We start from the raw sequence: 18,919 nt of genomic DNA, 5'->3' as shown, positions 1-18,919 counted from the left end.
TCTAATGACTTCCCAGCAGAGCTGTGGTTGGATGCTGAGCCTCTCCCTTCTGAATGTGGCTAGAGAAACACACTCTGAAGCCTGAGACAGATTTAGAGACACTCAGAGCAGGGCCAACTCTGCTGCATAGTCCTTTGCCACCTGAGCAAGTCATGGAACCTTTCTGATCCCAGTTCTCCTATTTGAAATGGGGCTAATTCCTAACCTGTTTATGTCATGTGGTAGTGGGAGGGTTAGTTTAAATAATAGATATGGAAGTGCTTTGTTAAATGCTGTGCAAATTAGCAGCTGATCACCATGATAGGAGGTGAAGGATGGGTGGTGGCCTTGGTTTTGGATGTCCTTCTGGTGAATTTAATTGCTCCTTTCTCCTGGCCAAAGTTCTGTGGAGGAGATGGTGAGGAAGGACATCAAAGATTTTGAGGGTGTAACAGCCAGGGTCCCAGAAGAAAACAGGTGATGCACTCAGAGAGGGTTTAAATGAAGAGAGTTTAACAGAGGACTTTATGGGGCAGGGCAAGAGAACCCTCTTCTCTTGGGGATAGTGAAGTACCCCTGGGGTTGGCCATCACAGGAAGCTGTCAGTGCAGAAAGGGAAGAATATCACTGTGGCCCCAAAAGAGCTAGAGTCATGGAAGATGAGTCACCTAACAGGAGGTGTGCCCGTAAAAACAGCCCCACAAGCAGAAATGGGCTGGCCACAGAGGGAGGCAGGAGATAAATACCCCGACTTCTCTCTTCTATTGTCCTTCAGTCTCCCTGAGTGCCTCCCGTTGGCTGAACCCAGTTCGAAATCAGAGAGCAAGGGAATCTGGGTGATGTAGTCCTTACAGGTCAGCCTCTAGGGCAGACAGCAGGCCTGAGAAGAACCGGGTGTAGGTGGGGCAGAGGGGGTTTGTTTGTGAATGGAGAACACCTGACATTGGGAAATGAGTAGTGGAGAAGACAAGGTGGGAGGTGGGAGGTCAGGGTTTGAGCAGCTGTGGGTTGAAAGTGTTGGATCCAGATAGACTTGGAGTTGAGTTGAGCACATGATCAGGGTACTAGGGCATGGTCAGGGTTTGGAGAACAGAAGGTTCTCATCAGTGGAGAGAAGTCAGTCATCTCTTCTTTGCCTAGGATTCTGACCCATATGCTCCTTTGCTCCTAGGGTAGCCCTTTCAGCCTCCAAAGCAACTGACCCCCAAGCCAGAAGGGGAGTCATGCTGAGGCCACCCCAGCTGCAAACCTCACCTCCTCCTACTACCGGCATTCCTCCCGGGCAGCAGCGATGTTCACTGTGGCCCTTGTGCTCATCTTCCTCCTCTGCATGGTGGGCGATGCCCTGTTCTGCTTCATCATGCTTGAGAACCAGCATGTGCACACCATCACCAATATGTTCATTCTCAACCTGGCCATCAGAGACCTGCTGGTGGGCATCTTCTGCATGCCTACCACCATTGCAAACAACCTCATCCCTGGTGAGTGTAGACAGTGGAGGTAGTGGGACTACCCTCCCCTGAAATCATTGCTGGCCTGGTCTCTTGGCCACAATGCCACTGTCTCAAACTCTTGAGATGGTCCTGGGGCTAAGGGATTAGGCTAGAATAATAGACACAATGAATTCATCATTTTCTTTTTCCCAGCATTGTGTGACTTATTCTTCCTCCATTATCTTAATTCATCTTCACAACAGTCCAGTGAAGTATACATTATTATTATCACCATTTTATCGATGAATGAACTGATGCTTAGCATGATTAAGGGACAGATCCGTAGTTACACAGCTAAGTTTCAAGTCTCACATCCTCATATCCATATTACTAATAACTGCACCATTCAGTCTTACTCGCCCAGGTAGCTCCCATGTGCAGAACAAGAACCAGTGGGAAGAAGTGGTAGGGAGGCAGGTTTCTTCTGAATAGGGACCTAAAAATCCACTTATTTGAAACATTCTCCAACAAAAGACAGTCTGTTCTACAAATAGTGAGCTCCCTGTCACTGGGAGTGTCGAAACAGGGACTGGCTGACCATTTAGTAGGCATTTGTTATCAGATTGCAGGTAGAATAAGACCACCTGACCACTAAATTCCTGCCTGTTCATTTGCAGATGTAAGATAGATCCTCCTGTCATCTACCCTCTCCCTTGTTCCAGAATAAGGCTGCACAGACCCTGGAACTCTGGATTTCCAGAGCTGTGGAGACCCCTAGAGGCCCAAGTCTACAGGTTCTGAGCTCAGAGCCCCCTTCGGAGTGACTTACCTGACTTGAGGCAAGGAAGTTACAGTCCAAGTTTCCATAGGTTCTAGAACCTACAAAGTGGAGCCTGGGGAAGTCAGCTTCCCGTCAGGTATACTGGCCCTGCCTGATGGGACCTTTACCCACTACTGAATCCCAGGTTCTTTCAGGGCTGCTGAACAAAAACTGCATCTTTCTTCCCAACACACCAGGACACACACATATGCACACATGCACACACACAGAGGCACACACTAGTCAACAGCGACATGGCGAGATCACTGGTTGATTAAGGTGGTTTTGCCAGTCCATTTCACATGCCTAAAATTTAAAAATTGTTTGAGTAGATAACACATTCACATGATTCAATAGTGAAAATCTCCCAACGGTATCTACTAAAAAATGGCCCCTCTACCCCTTGCTCTCCTGGAGGACATTGCTGCCAGTTTCTTGTGTCTCTTTCCAAAAGTATTTCATACAAGTACAAGCAAATTTTTTTTAAATGCTAACTTTCCAGTCAATTCTGCACCTTTACCTTTTCTCTGCTTAAAAATGTAGCATGTATGATATAAATAGAATTTATTAATATTAATTTACATGAAGTTATTTTATTATATATTAATAAAGAGTTTTTCATTCTTTTTACAACTGCTTAGAATTCTATTGTATGGATGTGCTACAATATATTTAACCAGTCTCTTGTTGATGGGTATTTAGGAGTTGTTTCTAATACGATGTTCTGACTTAAAATATAACTTCATATGACCTTTCCTTTCCTTTCCTTTCCTTCCCTTTCTTTTCCTTCTTTTTCTCTCTCCCTCTCTTTCTTTCCTTTTTTCTTTTTTTCTTTCTCTCTTCTTTCTCTCTCTGTCTCCCTTCCTTCCTTCCTTCCTTCCTTCCTTCCTTCCTTCCTTCCTTTCTTTCTTTCTTTCTTTCTTTCTTTCTTTCTTTCTTTCTTTTTCTTTCTTTCTTTCAGAACACAGGTGCAGATGGTTGAATGATTCACATCCATCATCTATGGCACTAGACGGTCAGTTCCTCACTCCTCAAAGTGTGTAAGCAGAGACTGAGCTGACCACCTGTCAGGACATGGAGGGAAGATCCAAGCCACAGAGGGGACTGGTCTAGATAGTCTGATGTCCTTGGCCCTTTGTGGGTAAGTCATCTCTTACTCTGTGGCAGCCTCTGTCATTGCAGGGTGGCCCTTCGACAATGTTATATGCAAGATGAGCAGCTTGGTGCAGGGAATGTCTGTGTCAGCTTCCATTTCCACACTGGTGGCCATTGCAGTGAAAAGTCAAGTGAGCTCCTACTCAGGTGTACTGGGTTGACTGGGCCCGGCACTAGGAAGAACCACTGTCTTCACTAGGGGAAGGCTGGGTCTGTGCCATGGTGGGTGGGGCTGAGTCCTGAGCAATAAAGGGAAGGCTGCCTCTAGAATTGGGGGACCTGCAGAGGCCACCACCACCTCCTTTCAGAAGGCTTGGAGGCAGCTCCTAGGGAGGTTTAATAGCGATTCCTGGGGCCTAGGAGGAGCTTGAAGACAGTCCTTGTTTCCTGGGCAGCAGAAATCCTACCACCCATGACTCTGAGATGGGAAGCCAGCTTAACAGGTGGGCTTCCATGTGGCTGGGGAGGAAGGGTGTGCTCCTGCTCCTTTACCCCATCTCCATGGCCTTTTTTCAGGTCCCTGGCAGTCCAGGCCCTCGTGGCTCCCCATCTCCACTGCATCACCAGCTACTTCTGGTTTACAAGCCTCAGGATCCATTGGATTCTCTGATAAGCATGGAAGGGAGCCATGGGCCAAAGAGGCTTTGCAAGCAACAGCACACTGACCTAACAGCAGTAAAGTCCTCCTCCCTCTCACAAGCCCTTTCACTAAGTTACTTCATCAACCTGAGCCTCAGATTTTCATCTGTAAAGTGGAAAATACCCTACAGGAGGGTTGGGAGGCTTCAGTGAGCTTCTGTTTGTAAACTTGATGCACACTATCAGGCACAGTGTCCATATGTCAACTATTAATATTATTTTATTTCTTTCTTACCTCACACCCGACTCCTTCTCTTCCCAATACAGATGCTTCTTAGCCCTGCCCTTTCTATTTATTTACTTATTTTTATTAAGTTTATTGGGATAACATTGGTTAATAACATTATATACATTTCAGATGTACATCTTTATAATATAACAACTATATACTCCATTGTGTGTTCACCACCCAAATTCTCATCTCCTTCCATCACCATATATTTGACCCCTTTTACCCTCTTTGTCCCCCCATCCCCTCTGATAACCACGATTTTGTTATCTGTATCTATGAGTTTGTTTGTTGCTTTTTGTATTAAATCCTTGATATGAGTGTCATGTGTAATTCTTGTCCATTTCCGTCTGACTTATTTCACTTAGAATGATACTCTCAAGATCCATGCGAGCTGTTGCAAATGGCAATATTTCCTCTAGTTGTGGCTGAATAGTATTCTATTGTAGGGGCACCAAACAGTCCCTGTAAAAAGTTTCAATATGTAAGTATGTAAGGGGTTTAAATGTTCTTTGTAAGAAGTAGCAAGGACTTGCTAAAAGGCCTTGGAAAAAGGAATGTAAGAAGGAGTGTTATAGCAATTAGTGATTTACAAGCTAAAAGGACTTCAGCCTCTATCACCTCCCATTTGCTTGCTTGTGTCTGGTTTATAACATTTGTGAAGGTTGTGCTTTGCAGAATGTCTAGCCTTTTGAAAATACATTGCTTCACAGGGAGTTCGTCCCTGGCTGAAGAGCTATGTTGCCATCAAAGATAACCTTTAGCCTTGCGAATTTCTGTTCCTGTTACTGCCAAGACATTCCTGCAGTCCTGCCCAGCCCCCTCTTCCTAAGGCTGTTTCTGCACCAGTATAAAAACCCAGCGTTTAGACTCCATTGTAGGTTGGAGCATGTTAGAGACCTGCTCAGGGTCTGCCCAACTCCTGGCCATTATTAAAAATCCTTTGCTTAACTTTATACACCGCTTCAGAGTGTTCAATCTCGCCTATGTAGCTGTAACACTATTATATATATTACATCTTCTTTAGCAAGTCATCCACTGAGGGACTCTTATGTTGCTTCCATGTCTTGGCTATTGTGAATAATGCTACAATGACTCTATGGGTGTACATATATCTTTAGAATAAGTATTTTCAAAATTTTGGGGTACTTAGAAGAGGAATTGCTGGGTCATATGCAACCTCTATTCTTAATTTTCTGAGGAACCGCCATACTGTTTTCCATAGCGGCTGCACCAATTTACATTCCCACCAGCACTGTATGAGGGTTCCCTTTCTCCAATCCACTCGAACATTTATTTCATTCTTATTGATAATAACCATTCTAACAGGTGCAAGCTGGTATCTCACTGTGGTTTTAATATGCATTTTCCTTAAAACGAGTGATGTCGAGCATCTTTTCATATATCTGTGGGCCATATCTATATCTTCCTTGGAAAAAGTGTCTGTTTGGGTCCTCTGCCCATTTTTTGATCTAGTTGCTTTTTTGTTGTTGTTGAGTTGTATGAGTTCGTATATATTTTGAATATATACCTCCTTATCAAAGGTATCATCTGCAAATATCTTCTCCCATTTAATTGATTGCTTTTTTGTGTTGTTGATGGTTTCTTTTGCTGTGCAGCTTCTTTTTCCTTTCCTTGGAGTCAAATTCAAAAAACACCTGTGAGACCAAAGTCTATTAAGTTTAGTACCTGTGTTTCCTTCTATGTATTTTTAAATTTTTTAAAGTATATTTTATTGATATTGCTGTTACAGTTGTCACAAGTTTTTTCTCTTTGCCTCCCTCCTCCTGGTACCCCACTTCCCTCCAGCAACCCTCCCTCCACTTTAGTTCATGTACATGGGTTGTGCATATAAGTTCTTTGGCTTCAACCTTTCCTCTACTATTCTTTGTTTTTTTTTTAATTTAATTAATTTATTTACTTATCTGTTTTTTTAGAGAGAGGGGAAAGGAGAAAGAGAGGGAGAGAAACATCAATGTGTGGTTGTCTCTCATGTGCCCCCAACTTGGGACCTGGCGTACAACCTGGTCATGTGCCCTGAGTGGGAATTGAACCAGTGCGCAGGCCTTCGCTCAATCCACTGAGCCACAGCAGCCAGGGCTTTCTCTATCATTCTTAACATCCTTCTGTCTATTTTGTTCCTACCAATTATGCTGCTTGATCCCTGCACCATTTCCCTTTCTCTCCCTTCCTCCTCCCAGCTGATAACCCTCCAGATGATCTCTAAATCTATGATTCTCTTCCTGGTTGTTGCTTAGTTTGTTTGCTTAGTTTGTTTCTGTTTTATTTTTTAGATTTGCTTAGTTTGTTTCTGTTTTTGTTTTTTAGATTCAGTTGTTGGTCATTGTGAGTTTGTCGTCATTTTAATGTTCATAGTTTTGATCTCTTTCTTAAATAAGTCCCTTTAACATTTCATATAATAATGACTTAGTGATGATGAACTCCTTTAGCTTTACCTTGTCTGGGAAGCACTTTATCTGCCCTTCAATTCTAAATGATACCTCTTGGTTGCAGGTTCTTGCTTTTCATCACTTTGAATACTTCTTGCTAGTCCCTTCTTGCCTGCAAAGTTTCTTTTGAGAAATCAGCTGATAGTCTTATGGAAACTCCTTTGTGGGTAACTATCTTTTTTTCGCTTGCTGCTTTTAAGATTCTCTCTTTCTTTAACCTTAAACATTTTAATTATTGATGTATTTTGGTGTGGTTCTCTTTGAGTCCAACTTGTTTGGAACTCTCTGTGCTTCCTGGACTTGTATGTCTATTTCCTTTGCCAAGTTAGGGAAGTTTTCTTTCATTATCTTTTCAGATAAGCTTTAAATTTCTTGCTCTTTCTCTTCTCCTACTGGCACCCCTCTGACTCATGTGTTGGTACTTTTAAAGTTGTCCCAGAGGTTCCTAATCATCTCATTTTTTTGCATTCTTGTTTCTTCTTTCTGTTCTGGGCGAATGTTTTTTTTGTTTGTTTTTTCTTCCTTTTGTTCCAAATCGTTGATTTGAATCCCAGCTTCCTTCCCATCACTGTTGGTTCCCTGTATATATATTTCTTTATTTCACTTTGTATAATTTTCACTTCTTCCTTTATTTTGTGGCCGTACTCAATCATTTCTCTGAACATCCTGATCACCAGTGTTTTGAATTCTGCATCTGATAAGGTTGGCTATCTCTGTTTCATTTAGTTCCTTTTCTGGGATTTTGTTCTGTTCTTTCGTTTGGGCCATATTTCTTTGCCTCCTCAATTTGACAGTCTCCCTGTGTTTGTTTCTCTGTATTGGGTAGAGCTGCTTTGGCTCTGTGTCTTGGTAGTGTGGCCTAATGTAGGTGTCCTGTGGGGCCTAGGGGCACAACCTCACCTATTACCCAAGCTGGGTACTCAAGGTATGTTCTTCATGTGGGCTGAGTACACCCTCCCCTTGTAGCTGAGCCTTGTTGCTGTTAGCAGATCAATGGGAGAGATTTACCCAGGCCAGTCAGCTGCAAGGACTGGCTGTGACCACTGACCACCAACCTCTGCCCTTCATTGAGGATCAGCTGTGCAGGGGCAGGGTGGTGTTGCTCCGATGTGGTCTGTAGCTGTCCACTGGGTGTGCTGGCCCTGGGATTCCATGTCAGCCCCCACCTGTGTTTTTCCCAGGGCACCCTCCCTGAGCTATAAAGCAATCTGAGACGGCTGCTACTTGTTCTCTAGGTTTGGGATTCCCAGGCGAAGCCAAGCTAGCTGCTAGTAGTGCTGGACCTGGAGCTCACTGAGGCCAGCTGTGGCTTGTTTAATAGGATTTAGGAAGTCGTGAAGGAGGAGCCAAGACCAGCCATTCATATGGAAAAGCAGCTTGGGTGGACCTCTAGGTTGAGGGGAGCAGAGTCTCTGGGGATCTCCAAGACCAGTGAAATAGTGTTTACCAAGTTGATGGAGTCTCAGACTTGGTGCCACTTTGCTGGCTTCTGTGGAAGGAGGTTTTAGAAAGAAGACAATGGCCTGTGCTTGCCTTGATGCCAGACACTTCAGTTCCTCCCTGTGTACCACTGGTGCCTTTCAAGCTGCTACCTTGGTGCTGGAGCTCAGAGGGAGTGAGTCTAAACAGGTGAGTCTGTCTGTGGGTTCTTTTAGATGAACTGCTTGGGGCTCCAGCAGTTTCTTCCACTGACTCAATCCTCGCTGGTTTTGCAGCCAAAAGTGTGGGGACTTTTCTTCCTGGCACTGAAACCCTGGGCTGGGGGGCCTGGTTGAAGTTGGACTCCTTGCTACTGAGATATTCCTCCTGAATTTTTTATCCACCACACGTAGGTGAGAGACCAGCCGGTTCTGCATTTATGCCCCTCCTGCCTATCTCAATGGATGTGGGTTCTTTAATTCCATAGTTGTCAGACTTCAACTCGATTTCTGATGGTTCTGGCTGGTGGTTGTTCCATATTTTAGTTGTAATTTTGATGTGGTTGTGCGAAGAGGCGAGCCATGTCTGCCCATGATGCCATCTTGATTGGATCTTCGTCTATATATTTTATTGTTTCATGTCTTATACTAAAGTCTTTCATCCATTTTGAGTTACTTTTCATATATGGTGTCAGAGAGCAGTCTAGTTTCATTAATTTTAAAAATATTTTATTTATTTATTTAGAGATAAGGGAAGGGAGAAGGAAAGAGAGGGCAAGAAATATCAATGTGTGGTTGCCTCTCACATGCCCCCAGCTGGGGACCAGGCCCACAAACCAGTCATGTGCCTTGACTTGGAATTGAACCAGCGACCCTTTGGTTCACAGGCCAACACTCAATCCACTGAGCCACACCAGCCAGCGCTCATTCTTATTTTTAATTATATTTTATTGATTATGCTATTAGAGTTGTATCTTAGTTTTTAATCCATCTTGCTACTCTGTGCCTTTTGATTGGTGAGTTCAGCCCTATTACATTTAGGGTGATTATTGATGTATGAGGACTTACTTCAGCCATTTTATCTTTGTTTTTTTTGTTGCTCTGTAGGTCTATCGTTTCCTCATCTTTCTGTTTGCTATTTTAGTTTGGTATTTTTCTATAATTTTTCTTTGTTTCCTCTTCTTTTATGTTAAATATCTCAGTACTATATATTTGTTTTCTGTGATTACCATTAGGTTTATGTAAAAAAAATTTCATACATACAATAGTCCTTCTTCTTCTAATTGCATCTTCATTCACCTGTGCAAGTTATGTTTTTGTTGTCACAAATTACCCTTTTATGCTGTGTGTTCATTTCCAAATTGCAGAAGTTATAGTGTTTTTTAAAAATGCCTTTTCCCCTTTAACCTTTATGTTATAAGTTTTTAATACCCTATTCTAAAATAGAGCTGCAATTTCCTGCTTCTGTCTGTCTGTCATCTTACTCAAAATTTTGTATACCTTTATCTTTTTGTTTCAGGTAGAAGAGCTCCTTGCAACATTTCTTGTAATGCACATCTCAATGGTGATAAATTCCCTCATTTTTGGGGGGGTGGTCTGGAAAGGCTTTTATTTCTCCTTCATATCTAATGGGTAAGTTTGCTGCATATATTATTTTTGGCTGGTGGTTTTTCACTTTCAATATTTTGACTATTTCATTCCACCCTCTCTTGCTTATAAAATTTCTCCTGAAAAAAATATTATAATTTATGGAGTTTCCTTTGTAGATTACAGTCTTTTCCTTCCTGGCTGCATTGAAAATTCTTTCTTTGCCAGTAACTTGATATTTTACTATAATGTGTCTTGGAGAAGGTCTTTTTATGTTGAGATAATTAGTTCTGTTAGCTTCTTGATTTTAGGGATCCAGCTCTTTCCACAGGTTTGGGGAGTTCTCATTGATTATTTGTTTGAATTGGCTCTCTGTTCCCTTTTCCTTCTTTTCTCCTTCTGGTATGCACATTGTTCTTACGTTTCTCTTTCTAATGGAGTCAAATTGTTCTCACAGAGTTTCTTCATTGTTTGTTTTTAAACTCTCAATCCTTGCTCTTCTTCCACTTGAGTCACTTCTGGATTTTTGTCTTTGAGCTCACTAATTCTCTCTTCATCTGGTCTGCTTTGTTTCCAATGCTTTCTAATTCATTCTTTATCTCATTTGTTGAGTTCTTCATCTCCAGAATTTCTGCTTAGCTCTTTTTTATAGTTTGAATCTCTTTGATAAAGTCCTCCTTTTGTTTGCTGATTTTATTTTTGAGCTCATTGAACTGCCTGAGTTTTCTGTGTCATTGAGTTTTCTCATAACTGCCACCTTGAATTCTGTGCCAGTTAAATGACAGTCTTTCATGTCTTCAAGTTTAGTTTCTGGAAATTTTGCATTTCCTTTCAAAGCTATCTTGTTACTTTGGTTATTCATAACGCTTGATGGACTGTTTTTCTGCCTGGGCATTTGTGGTAGTGAACTATTTTGCTCTTAACAATTCAGCAGGTTTGTAAGCAGAGGTCTTTCTTTTGTTTTCCAGTGCATGCTTTAATGCAAGTTTTTGTTTTCTCTTTCCTGCACTACTGGCACTTCCAGGATCTTGGTGGGGTGGTGTAGCCTCAGTAATGGAAAATGCCCCTTATTCTTCAAGGAGGTGTGCATCCCTTTTGTGTCTGGGTGGCCTCAGTTTCAGGGTACTACACCCATGGTGGGGTGTGGAGAGTGATGGGGCTCTGGGACCGAGTTCCTGGTTCTGCCTCCTGTAACCAGAAGCTGCCAGCCACACTGTGCTATTCAAGGTATCTCTGCTTCCTCTACCACACGGGTCCTCAGCCCCTGGGCTATGGACTGATACCATAGTTCATGGCCCTTTAGGAACCAGGCTGCACAGCAGGAGGTGAGCAACGACTCAGTAAGCAAAGCTTCATCTGTATTTACAGCTGCTCCCCATCACTTGCATTACTGCCTGAGCTCCACTTCCTATCAGATCAGCAGTGGCATTAGGTTCTCATAGAAGCACGCACCCTGTTGTGAACTGCGCATGTGAGGGATCTAGGTTGCTTGCTCTTTATGAGAATCTAATGCCTGATTATCTGAGGTGGAGCTGAGGCAGTGCTGCTAGCACTGGGGAGCAGCTGAAAATACAGATTATCATTAGCAGAGAGGTTTGACTGCACTGAGACCATAATAAGTCAATTGCTTGCAGACTCATATCAAAATCCTACCAGTGAGTGGCAAGTGATAATTAAGCTGCGTCTGGTGGCAGGCGTTATAGTGACAAGTGAGTTGATGTACTTCAATTGTACAGCTGCATCTGGTGGCAGGCTTTAAGTCAGAATCTGACACTTATTTTAGTCCATGCGTGGCCTGCCCATTATTTTCTTTACCACTTCTGTCCACACCTCTTTCCCACACTGTGCACTTACCTCAGTCACAGTGTTGGTAAGCCCAAAAGCCACCCCTCGCCAAAATGGGTAAAATGGAGAGCTTCTTTGAAAAGGGGAAGAGACCCTATAACGAGACAGCAGAAGACTCTAAGACTGCCAACAAAAAGAAAGCTGCATTTAAAAGAAAATACCAGTAGTCCCACTTAAATTATGGAGTCATTGCAACAGGTGATTCACATTCTCCAAGCCCACTTTGTATAATATGTGGTGACCAGCTATCCAACTAAGCCATGAAACCTTCAAAACTGCTTTGCCCCATGAAGATGAAGCATCCTTTGTTAAAAGACAAACTTTCAGAGTTAAAAAAAAAAAAAGCAAACATGAAGAACAGAAACAATTATTGAAGGCCACCACTTCATCAAATGTTGTCTGCACAGAGAGCATCATTCTTAGTGGCTAACCACATTGCTAAAGCTAAGAAGCCCTTTACTATTGCTGAAGATTTGATCTGCCTGCTGCTAAGGACATCTGTCATTAACTTTTAGGAGAGGATGCAGTTCAAAGATGGCACGTGTTCCTCTTTCAGCTCGCACCATGACCAGAGAAATTGATGAAACAGCAGAGGATATTGAGGCACAATTGTCAGAGAGAATAAATTAGTCACTGTGGTGTGCAATCCAGGTTGACAAGTCTACCAACGCTGACAAGGTAATAATGTTTGTTTTTGTGCGATATACTTTTCAGGAGGATGTGCATGAGGATATGTTATGTGTATTCTTGTTGCCAACCAACACCACAACTGCAGAACTATTCAAGTCTTTACATATTAGGAAAGTTGAACCGGTCATTTTGTGTCAGTATATGCACAGACAGAGTAGCTTCCATGACTGGATGGCTTTCTGGTTTTACTATGTGGGTCAAAGAGGTTGCTTCTGAATGTGAGTCTACACACTGTGTCATCTGTAGAGAAATGCTGGATAGCCAAGAAATGTTACCTGAACTTAACAACATTTTGCAGGATGTGGTTAAAATTATCAACTGCATCAAAGTACATGCTCTTAACTCACATCTCTGCATGCAGCTGTGAGGTGCACCTACGTCTTCTTTTACAGAAGTGAGATGGCTTTCTAAGGGTAGATACCTTGCCAGAGTTTTTGAGTTACGAGAGCCACTCCAGAGGTTTCTTTTAGAAAAACAGTCAACACTGGCAGCACATTTCAGTGACACTGAATGGGTTGCAAAACTTGCTTACTTGTGTGTCATATTCAACCTGTTCAACGAATTCAATCTGTCACTTCAGGGGAGAGTAACAGCTGTGTTCAAGTCAGCAGATAAAGTGGTTGCATTCAAAGCCAAACTGGAATTATGGGGGCAATGACTGAACATTGGGATTTTTGACATGTTTCAAACATTAGCAGAGATTTTGAAAGAGACTGAGCCAGGGCCTTCTTTCTCCCAGCTGATGCATGATCACTTATCTCAGTTTTCAAAAGAGTGTGAGCATTACTTCCCAACCACAAAAGGCCTCCGAACTGGCAAGGAATGGATTTGCGACACATTTGTGAATGAGCCAAGTAAATCAACTTTCTTTATGCTGGAAGAGGATCAACTGCTTGAGATCACAAGTGATGGTGGCCTTAAAATTATGTTTGAGACAACTTCAAATCTGCATACATTCTGGATTAAAGTCAAGGCAGAATATCCTGAGATTGCCATGAAAGCACTGAAAAGCCTGCTTCCATTTCCAACATCCTATCTTTGTGAAGCAGGGTTTTCTGCAGTGACAACAACCAAAACGAGATTACAGAGTAGACTGGACACAACCAACACACTTCGGGTGTCACTGTCTCCCATCACCCCCAGATGGGACTGTCTGGTTGCTGGAAAACAAGCTCATGGCTCCCACTGATTCTGCATTATGGTGAGGTGTACAATTATTTCATTATATATTACAATGTAATAATAATAGAAATAAAGTGCACAATAAATGTGCTTGAATCATCCCAAAACCACAATTGTCCACAATTTTTGTGGGAAAATTGTCTTCCACAAAACTGTTCTCTGGTGCCAAAAAGGTTGTGGACTGCTGCCTTACCAGGCTCTACCACAGTGGGTGGGGGAGAGGTGGGTAGCGGGAGGTGGGTCTGGGAGTCTGAAGCTTTGCCTTCCTACTAATAATGGTTGCTGCTAGTCTGCTGCTGCCACCATGCTGTGCCATGTCTCCGCCTGAGTTTAGCCTCAATTGGTGCTGGCTACTCAGGTAGAAATGTTGCTTCTGGCCCTCTGGATGCCAAGAGTGGGCTGCCCCACAGCTCCTTCCTGCCTACGACATCAGCTGGGGCCATGGTGGATGCTGGGCTGCATCTGTGGCCCCCATCACTGTCCTTTCTCCTATCTTGCCTCTCCTGCTTGTTCTGATATGACCACCTTCAGATGTCTCAATGCATGGATCTCTCAGACATGTTTGTGTGCTGAACAAGGAAGCCTTTGTTGAATTATAGTTATGTGAGTTATAACTTTAAGGGGAGAAACCAAGGGGTCTCCTCACTCTGCCATGATACTGAGTCCGCTCTGCCCTTTCTAGAATCTGATGTCCGTATCACATCTTGTTGCACCACTGCTTGTGGGGTTACTCAGGACATGGCCCCTCCATGACCTCTGAGAACAGATGGTTGACTGGCCAGCAGCCATAAGGAACAAGGAAAACAGTCTGTGTCTGCATGTCCCAGCCCTCTCAAGGCCCCTTTGTTTATCGTAAACACGTAGAGCTTTCACACACCATCGCTGCTCCCTCCACTGCTGCTTCCCCCTCCCTAACCCTTTAAGTAGCACCAAGACCGGATGCAGGGTGACGTCTCTTTTGCCTGATCCACCTCCATCAGTACACTCCCCAGTAATGTGAGTAATATACAGCACGTCCACATCTGCTGGTCCTCCAGGTGGTTTTTATGGAATATCACAAACACAAGTGCAGCTTTCTGGCTTGGAGCTCCTGTGTTACACTGCTTTTATCAAATGCAGTCTTTTTCTTTTAAATCCTTACCGGAGGATATTTCCATTGATTTTAGAGAAAGAGGAAGGGGGGGGGTGGAGAGAGAGAGAGAGAGAGAAACCTCAATAGGTTGCCTCCTGTACATGCCCCAAATGGGGATCGAACCTACATCCTAGATATGTGCCCTGATCGGGAATTAAACCTTCAACCTTTGGGTGTATGGGGCAATGTTGCAACCAATTGAGCCACCAGTCAGGGCTCAAACATAGTCTTTTGTGACCTAGTGATGTAGGCAGCTGGGGTGATGGAACTGGGTTCCTGTCTCTGCAAGGCCACTAACTAGCTGAGTAACTGGGGGAAGTCCCTCTCCTTCATTGATCTTCATTTTGTTTTCATTGTTTGATATTTGAATGTGCAACCTCTTCCAGTGGTATTTGCAATATTCTTCAATTTCTAATCTCCTCCAGGAAGTCTTTCTGGTCTGCCCCAGGATTCTTCTCCATCCACTGATATTTTACTGTAGTCGGTACTTTATGCTTTCAGAATTATTTGTTCTCTACCAATTTATTAAGTGTGCGATACTATGAAACCAATAAGGCAAAGTCATACAGACTGAGAAAACAAGGTGTGAGACAGGCCATGGGAGAAGTAGAGGGTGCTGTAAAGCATGGGAAATGGTGGCCAGGCAGAAGAGCAGGACACAATTTGGTGAAGTAGAAAGAGCACTTGGCTGGGAGTCACCTCTAGGCCTGTGTTCTAGTGTAGGTACTGTAACAGAACCCCTGGGCTGTTTAGTTAGGGCTCCGATTGAAACAGAACCCACGGGCTGTTTAGTTAGGGGTCCGATTGCCCGCCACCAGAATCATAACTCTGAATACCAGAGTTTGGTGAAAAGAAAAAGAATTGTTTATTTACACAAAGTCCTGCCTCCCTCTCCCAGACATGGCCAGTCTTAGGAAAGTCAGAAACACCATTTCCCTACTTCCTAGGCACAGTTCAGCTTTACCAGTAGCTGCCAATCACTCAGTTCTGATTGGGGAGGTCCTTTCTGTGCTGTGGTGCCCTCCAGCTCTCAATGCAGGACTGCCTTGATTCTCAGGCTCCTTGCAAACTGCCTTCTTCCTGCAAACCGCATGGATCTCCTCTCCTTCTCCAAGCAGCCTGGCAAGAGCCTCTTCTTAAAGCTGCCTGGAGACCCCTGCTCCAAGCCAGATGGAGGGAGCCCACGAGAGCCAGAGAGTGAGGGCGTGAGGGCCAGAGAGAGCCTGAGAGAGAGAGCCTCCTAGAGCCAGAGCCAGCCCAAAATGTCCACAGCTCCTTCTCTCTTCTCCCCTGCCTCCTCTCTCCCCCTGCGTCCTCTCACGCAGTGGGTGTTGCAAACAGTTCTGACCATTCACAGAACCCTCCGTAGGGCTCTGTCTGCCTCTTCCTACCAGCCCACAGTCCAAGATCCCTCCCATCTTCCTGAGTCTTGGAAGTAAAGCGGATCTTTGCAACAATGTATCCAGCCACTAGCTCCAGGCATGCAAGGGCATCCTGAAAGCTGCTTCCTGCTGCCTATGTCCCTGCCGAAAACTCTGGGGTTTGTTTTTGGACTCCCCTGTTTCTGTAACAGTACTGCCCCTAAATTGCCACGTGACCTTCCCAGACTAAATAGATTGAGATCTTTGGCCAGGAGAACTGAGCACAGGTATTTCTTAAAATGCTTCAGTTGGTTTTAATGGCAAGTGAGGGTTATAGCTGCTAGTTTATATGGCTTAGTGGAGCAGAACAATTCTGGGTTCAAGGCTTATCCTGGCTACTTGCTGCTATGTGACCTTGAGCCAGTTGCTTAACACTCTGAGTCCTAGTTTCCTCAATTGTAAATTAAAGGTATAACAATAATTGCTCAAGACATTCAGTTGAGGAAATGGTACAGACTTGTCCTAATATTGAAGGCACTGTTGGAAGGACACTGACCAAGATGATATAGTGCGAGAAACGCTCACAATAAAAAACCGGGACACAGGACTTGAGCAGTAAAGCGAGGCCTTTATTCACGAGTCTGCAGAGCCAGGTGCACCCTCACAGCCAGGAGAATGCGCGCCAAAATAGACAAAGGAAACTGGTTTTATAGTCCTAGCTTCCCCACCCTGAAATTGCCACCCCAAAGTGAGAGCCATTAGCTTCCCCGCCCTAACGCAACTAGTTTCCCCTCCCCTCTCCTTCTTCCCCGTTTCTCCATGACCGGATACTCAGGAGGTACAATCTAACGCATTCATCTAAATGCCCCTATTGTGATTCCTGAATATGCTAATGCTGTCCACTCCCTTCTCAGAGATCCTTTAATTACATTTGCCCTTAAGACCCTTTAATTACATTTGCCCTTTGTTACCAATGACTTTGCTACTGGTTTGGGAGTCACTATGACCCTGTTTCCTACAATAGGGACAGCCTGTTGAGTAGGTTCCCAAAGTTTTCTGGAAAATTCATAAATAGCTAAAAAAAAAAAATTGTGTTCTTTGATATGCCTACTTAACTGGACTACTCAAGAACAGAATGCACAGACTGATTGCTCTCTTCTGTGTACCACATAATCAGTTTACCCCCCAAAGTGCACAAACAAGGAGTTATGTTTCCCACACTCCCTTCAGTATCCTCCCCACTCTCTTGCAAATCATTTTTTTCCCTTTGTTCCTTGCTACTGAGGCCAGGAGCTGAATTCTCGCAGATGAGAAACCAATTAGCTTGCAAACTAACCTAATTAACATCAGAGCTGTTCTCTGCCATCAAGGTGTAACAATGAATGTAAAGTTCCCGCATCTGCCAGCCCTTAGCCAGGATTAGCTCTTACCTGGAAATGACTGGGACCCTTCTAGAGCCTCTGCTTCTCTTTTCTCCCTTTCCATAGATTCTGCTTCATCGCTCACCCTTTCTGTGAAAATCTGACCCTGCAAAAGGTGCTGGCACCACCGCAGTCATCTGGGCCCTGGCCCTACTCATCATGTGCACCTCAGCTGTCACGCTGTCATGCACGAGGAGCACCACCTTATGGTGGATGCCCACAGCTGCTCCTCCCTGCTCTGCTTGTGCTGGGAGGCCTCCTGAGGAGGTCATGCATCAGGTCTACCCCACTGTGCTCTTTTTGCACATCTACCTGGCACTGCTGATGCTCTTCGTGGTCATGTTGCCCGCAAGCTTTCTGAGACCTTGGGCCCAAGCCAAGTGGGCAAGGAGGGCAGGTAGGGGCAGGTGGGGGTGCTGGTACAAAACAAGGTCAAGGTTGTGCACATGCTAGTCATGATTGCACTCTTATTCACACTGTCCTGGCTGCCACTTGGGGCACTGCTGCTGCTTACCCACCACTGGCAGCTCAGTGAGCTGCAGCTGCCCCTGGTCTCTGTCTAGTCCTTCCTCTTCAACAACAGCACCAACCCCACCATCTATGGCTACTTCAAAAAGAACTTCTGCCATGTCTTCCAGGCTGCCTTCCATGCCTAGCTCTGGCCATTGTAGTAGGGGAGTCACAAGAAAGTCTACTGCTCACATGGGTCTTGGTGGAGGTGCAGCCCAGTGACTCTGGCCTGCCATCTGAATTGGGGCCCAGGCCTGGCAGCCTCCTGTCACACAATGGCCCGATGGCACACCATGGCTTGGCTGGAAAGGGCCCCGGCTGCTCCTATCTGCCCCTCACCATCCCAATCTGGGATATTTGAATGGTATTAGGGGGCAGATCCTGAATCTAAGGGACAGGACAGGACATGTGAAACCTGGATGTGATAGCAGCTTAATGTGGTTTTGAAGAGGGTGCCATGGTGCCTCCCTCTCAAATACAAGGCAGTGGGCAACTGCTAGTGATATCTTTTATACTACCTCCCCTTCAGAGAGAGGAGTGGAAGGGAAGAGGAGTGAAGTTTCCCCCAAACCCTTCTATTCAGTAGATGCCAGGACCTTCATCTTGTTAAATTCTCATAATAATACTGGTAACCTGGCCAGTGCCAGGAGTGGGAGCAGAGGAGAGAGGCCACAGGGGCAGACTCTTCAGGGTACATTCAACATTCTGCATCTGCTCAGGAGGGAAGTCCTGTTGTAGTACTTTGGGGGAAGTGGATGGCCCTGGATATCAACAAGACACACCCACACACAGCTGACAGGAGGGGCATACCATGTTCTCCTTGGAAGGAATCAAGGGGAGTGGCTTCAGTAACACACAAGAGATTCCGGGGCATGGACACCAAACATCAAATATACAGGCCAGCTGTGCTTTGCACTTCTTTCCAGCAGCCTAATTAGCATTTATACATTTGACTATGCTCCACCTTAATGGGCTCTTCTGGAGACAACTGGAGATGATAAAAATCACAAGAGACACGAGTTGGCCATCCTTCTGTGAGATTTTCAGCTGAGACTGGGCTGGCCACAG

General features: G+C 44.4%; 1 protein-coding gene across 1 annotated transcript; it reads left to right on the top strand.

The window, feature by feature from the left end:
- Positions 1 to 391: 391 nt before the first annotated feature.
- NPFFR1 (neuropeptide FF receptor 1) lies at positions 392 to 18,212 on the top strand. Its single transcript, XM_090279459.1, is given in 10 exon segments — positions 392 to 456; positions 1,174 to 1,460; positions 3,415 to 3,506; positions 12,207 to 12,214; positions 17,408 to 17,460; positions 17,463 to 17,525; positions 17,528 to 17,597; positions 17,599 to 17,681; positions 17,684 to 18,043; positions 18,046 to 18,212. Coding segments are annotated over 10 exon segments (1,245 nt in total). The 5' UTR covers positions 392 to 394.
- The last annotated feature ends 707 nt before the right edge of the window (positions 18,213 to 18,919 follow it).

Source organism: Furipterus horrens, unplaced genomic scaffold (assembly GCF_987537825.1).
Source record: "Furipterus horrens unplaced genomic scaffold, mFurHor1.1.pri manual_scaffold_5, whole genome shotgun sequence".
Taxonomy (NCBI): Eukaryota; Metazoa; Chordata; class Mammalia; order Chiroptera; family Furipteridae; genus Furipterus; species Furipterus horrens.
This window is presented reverse-complemented; position numbering and strand designations above follow the sequence as displayed.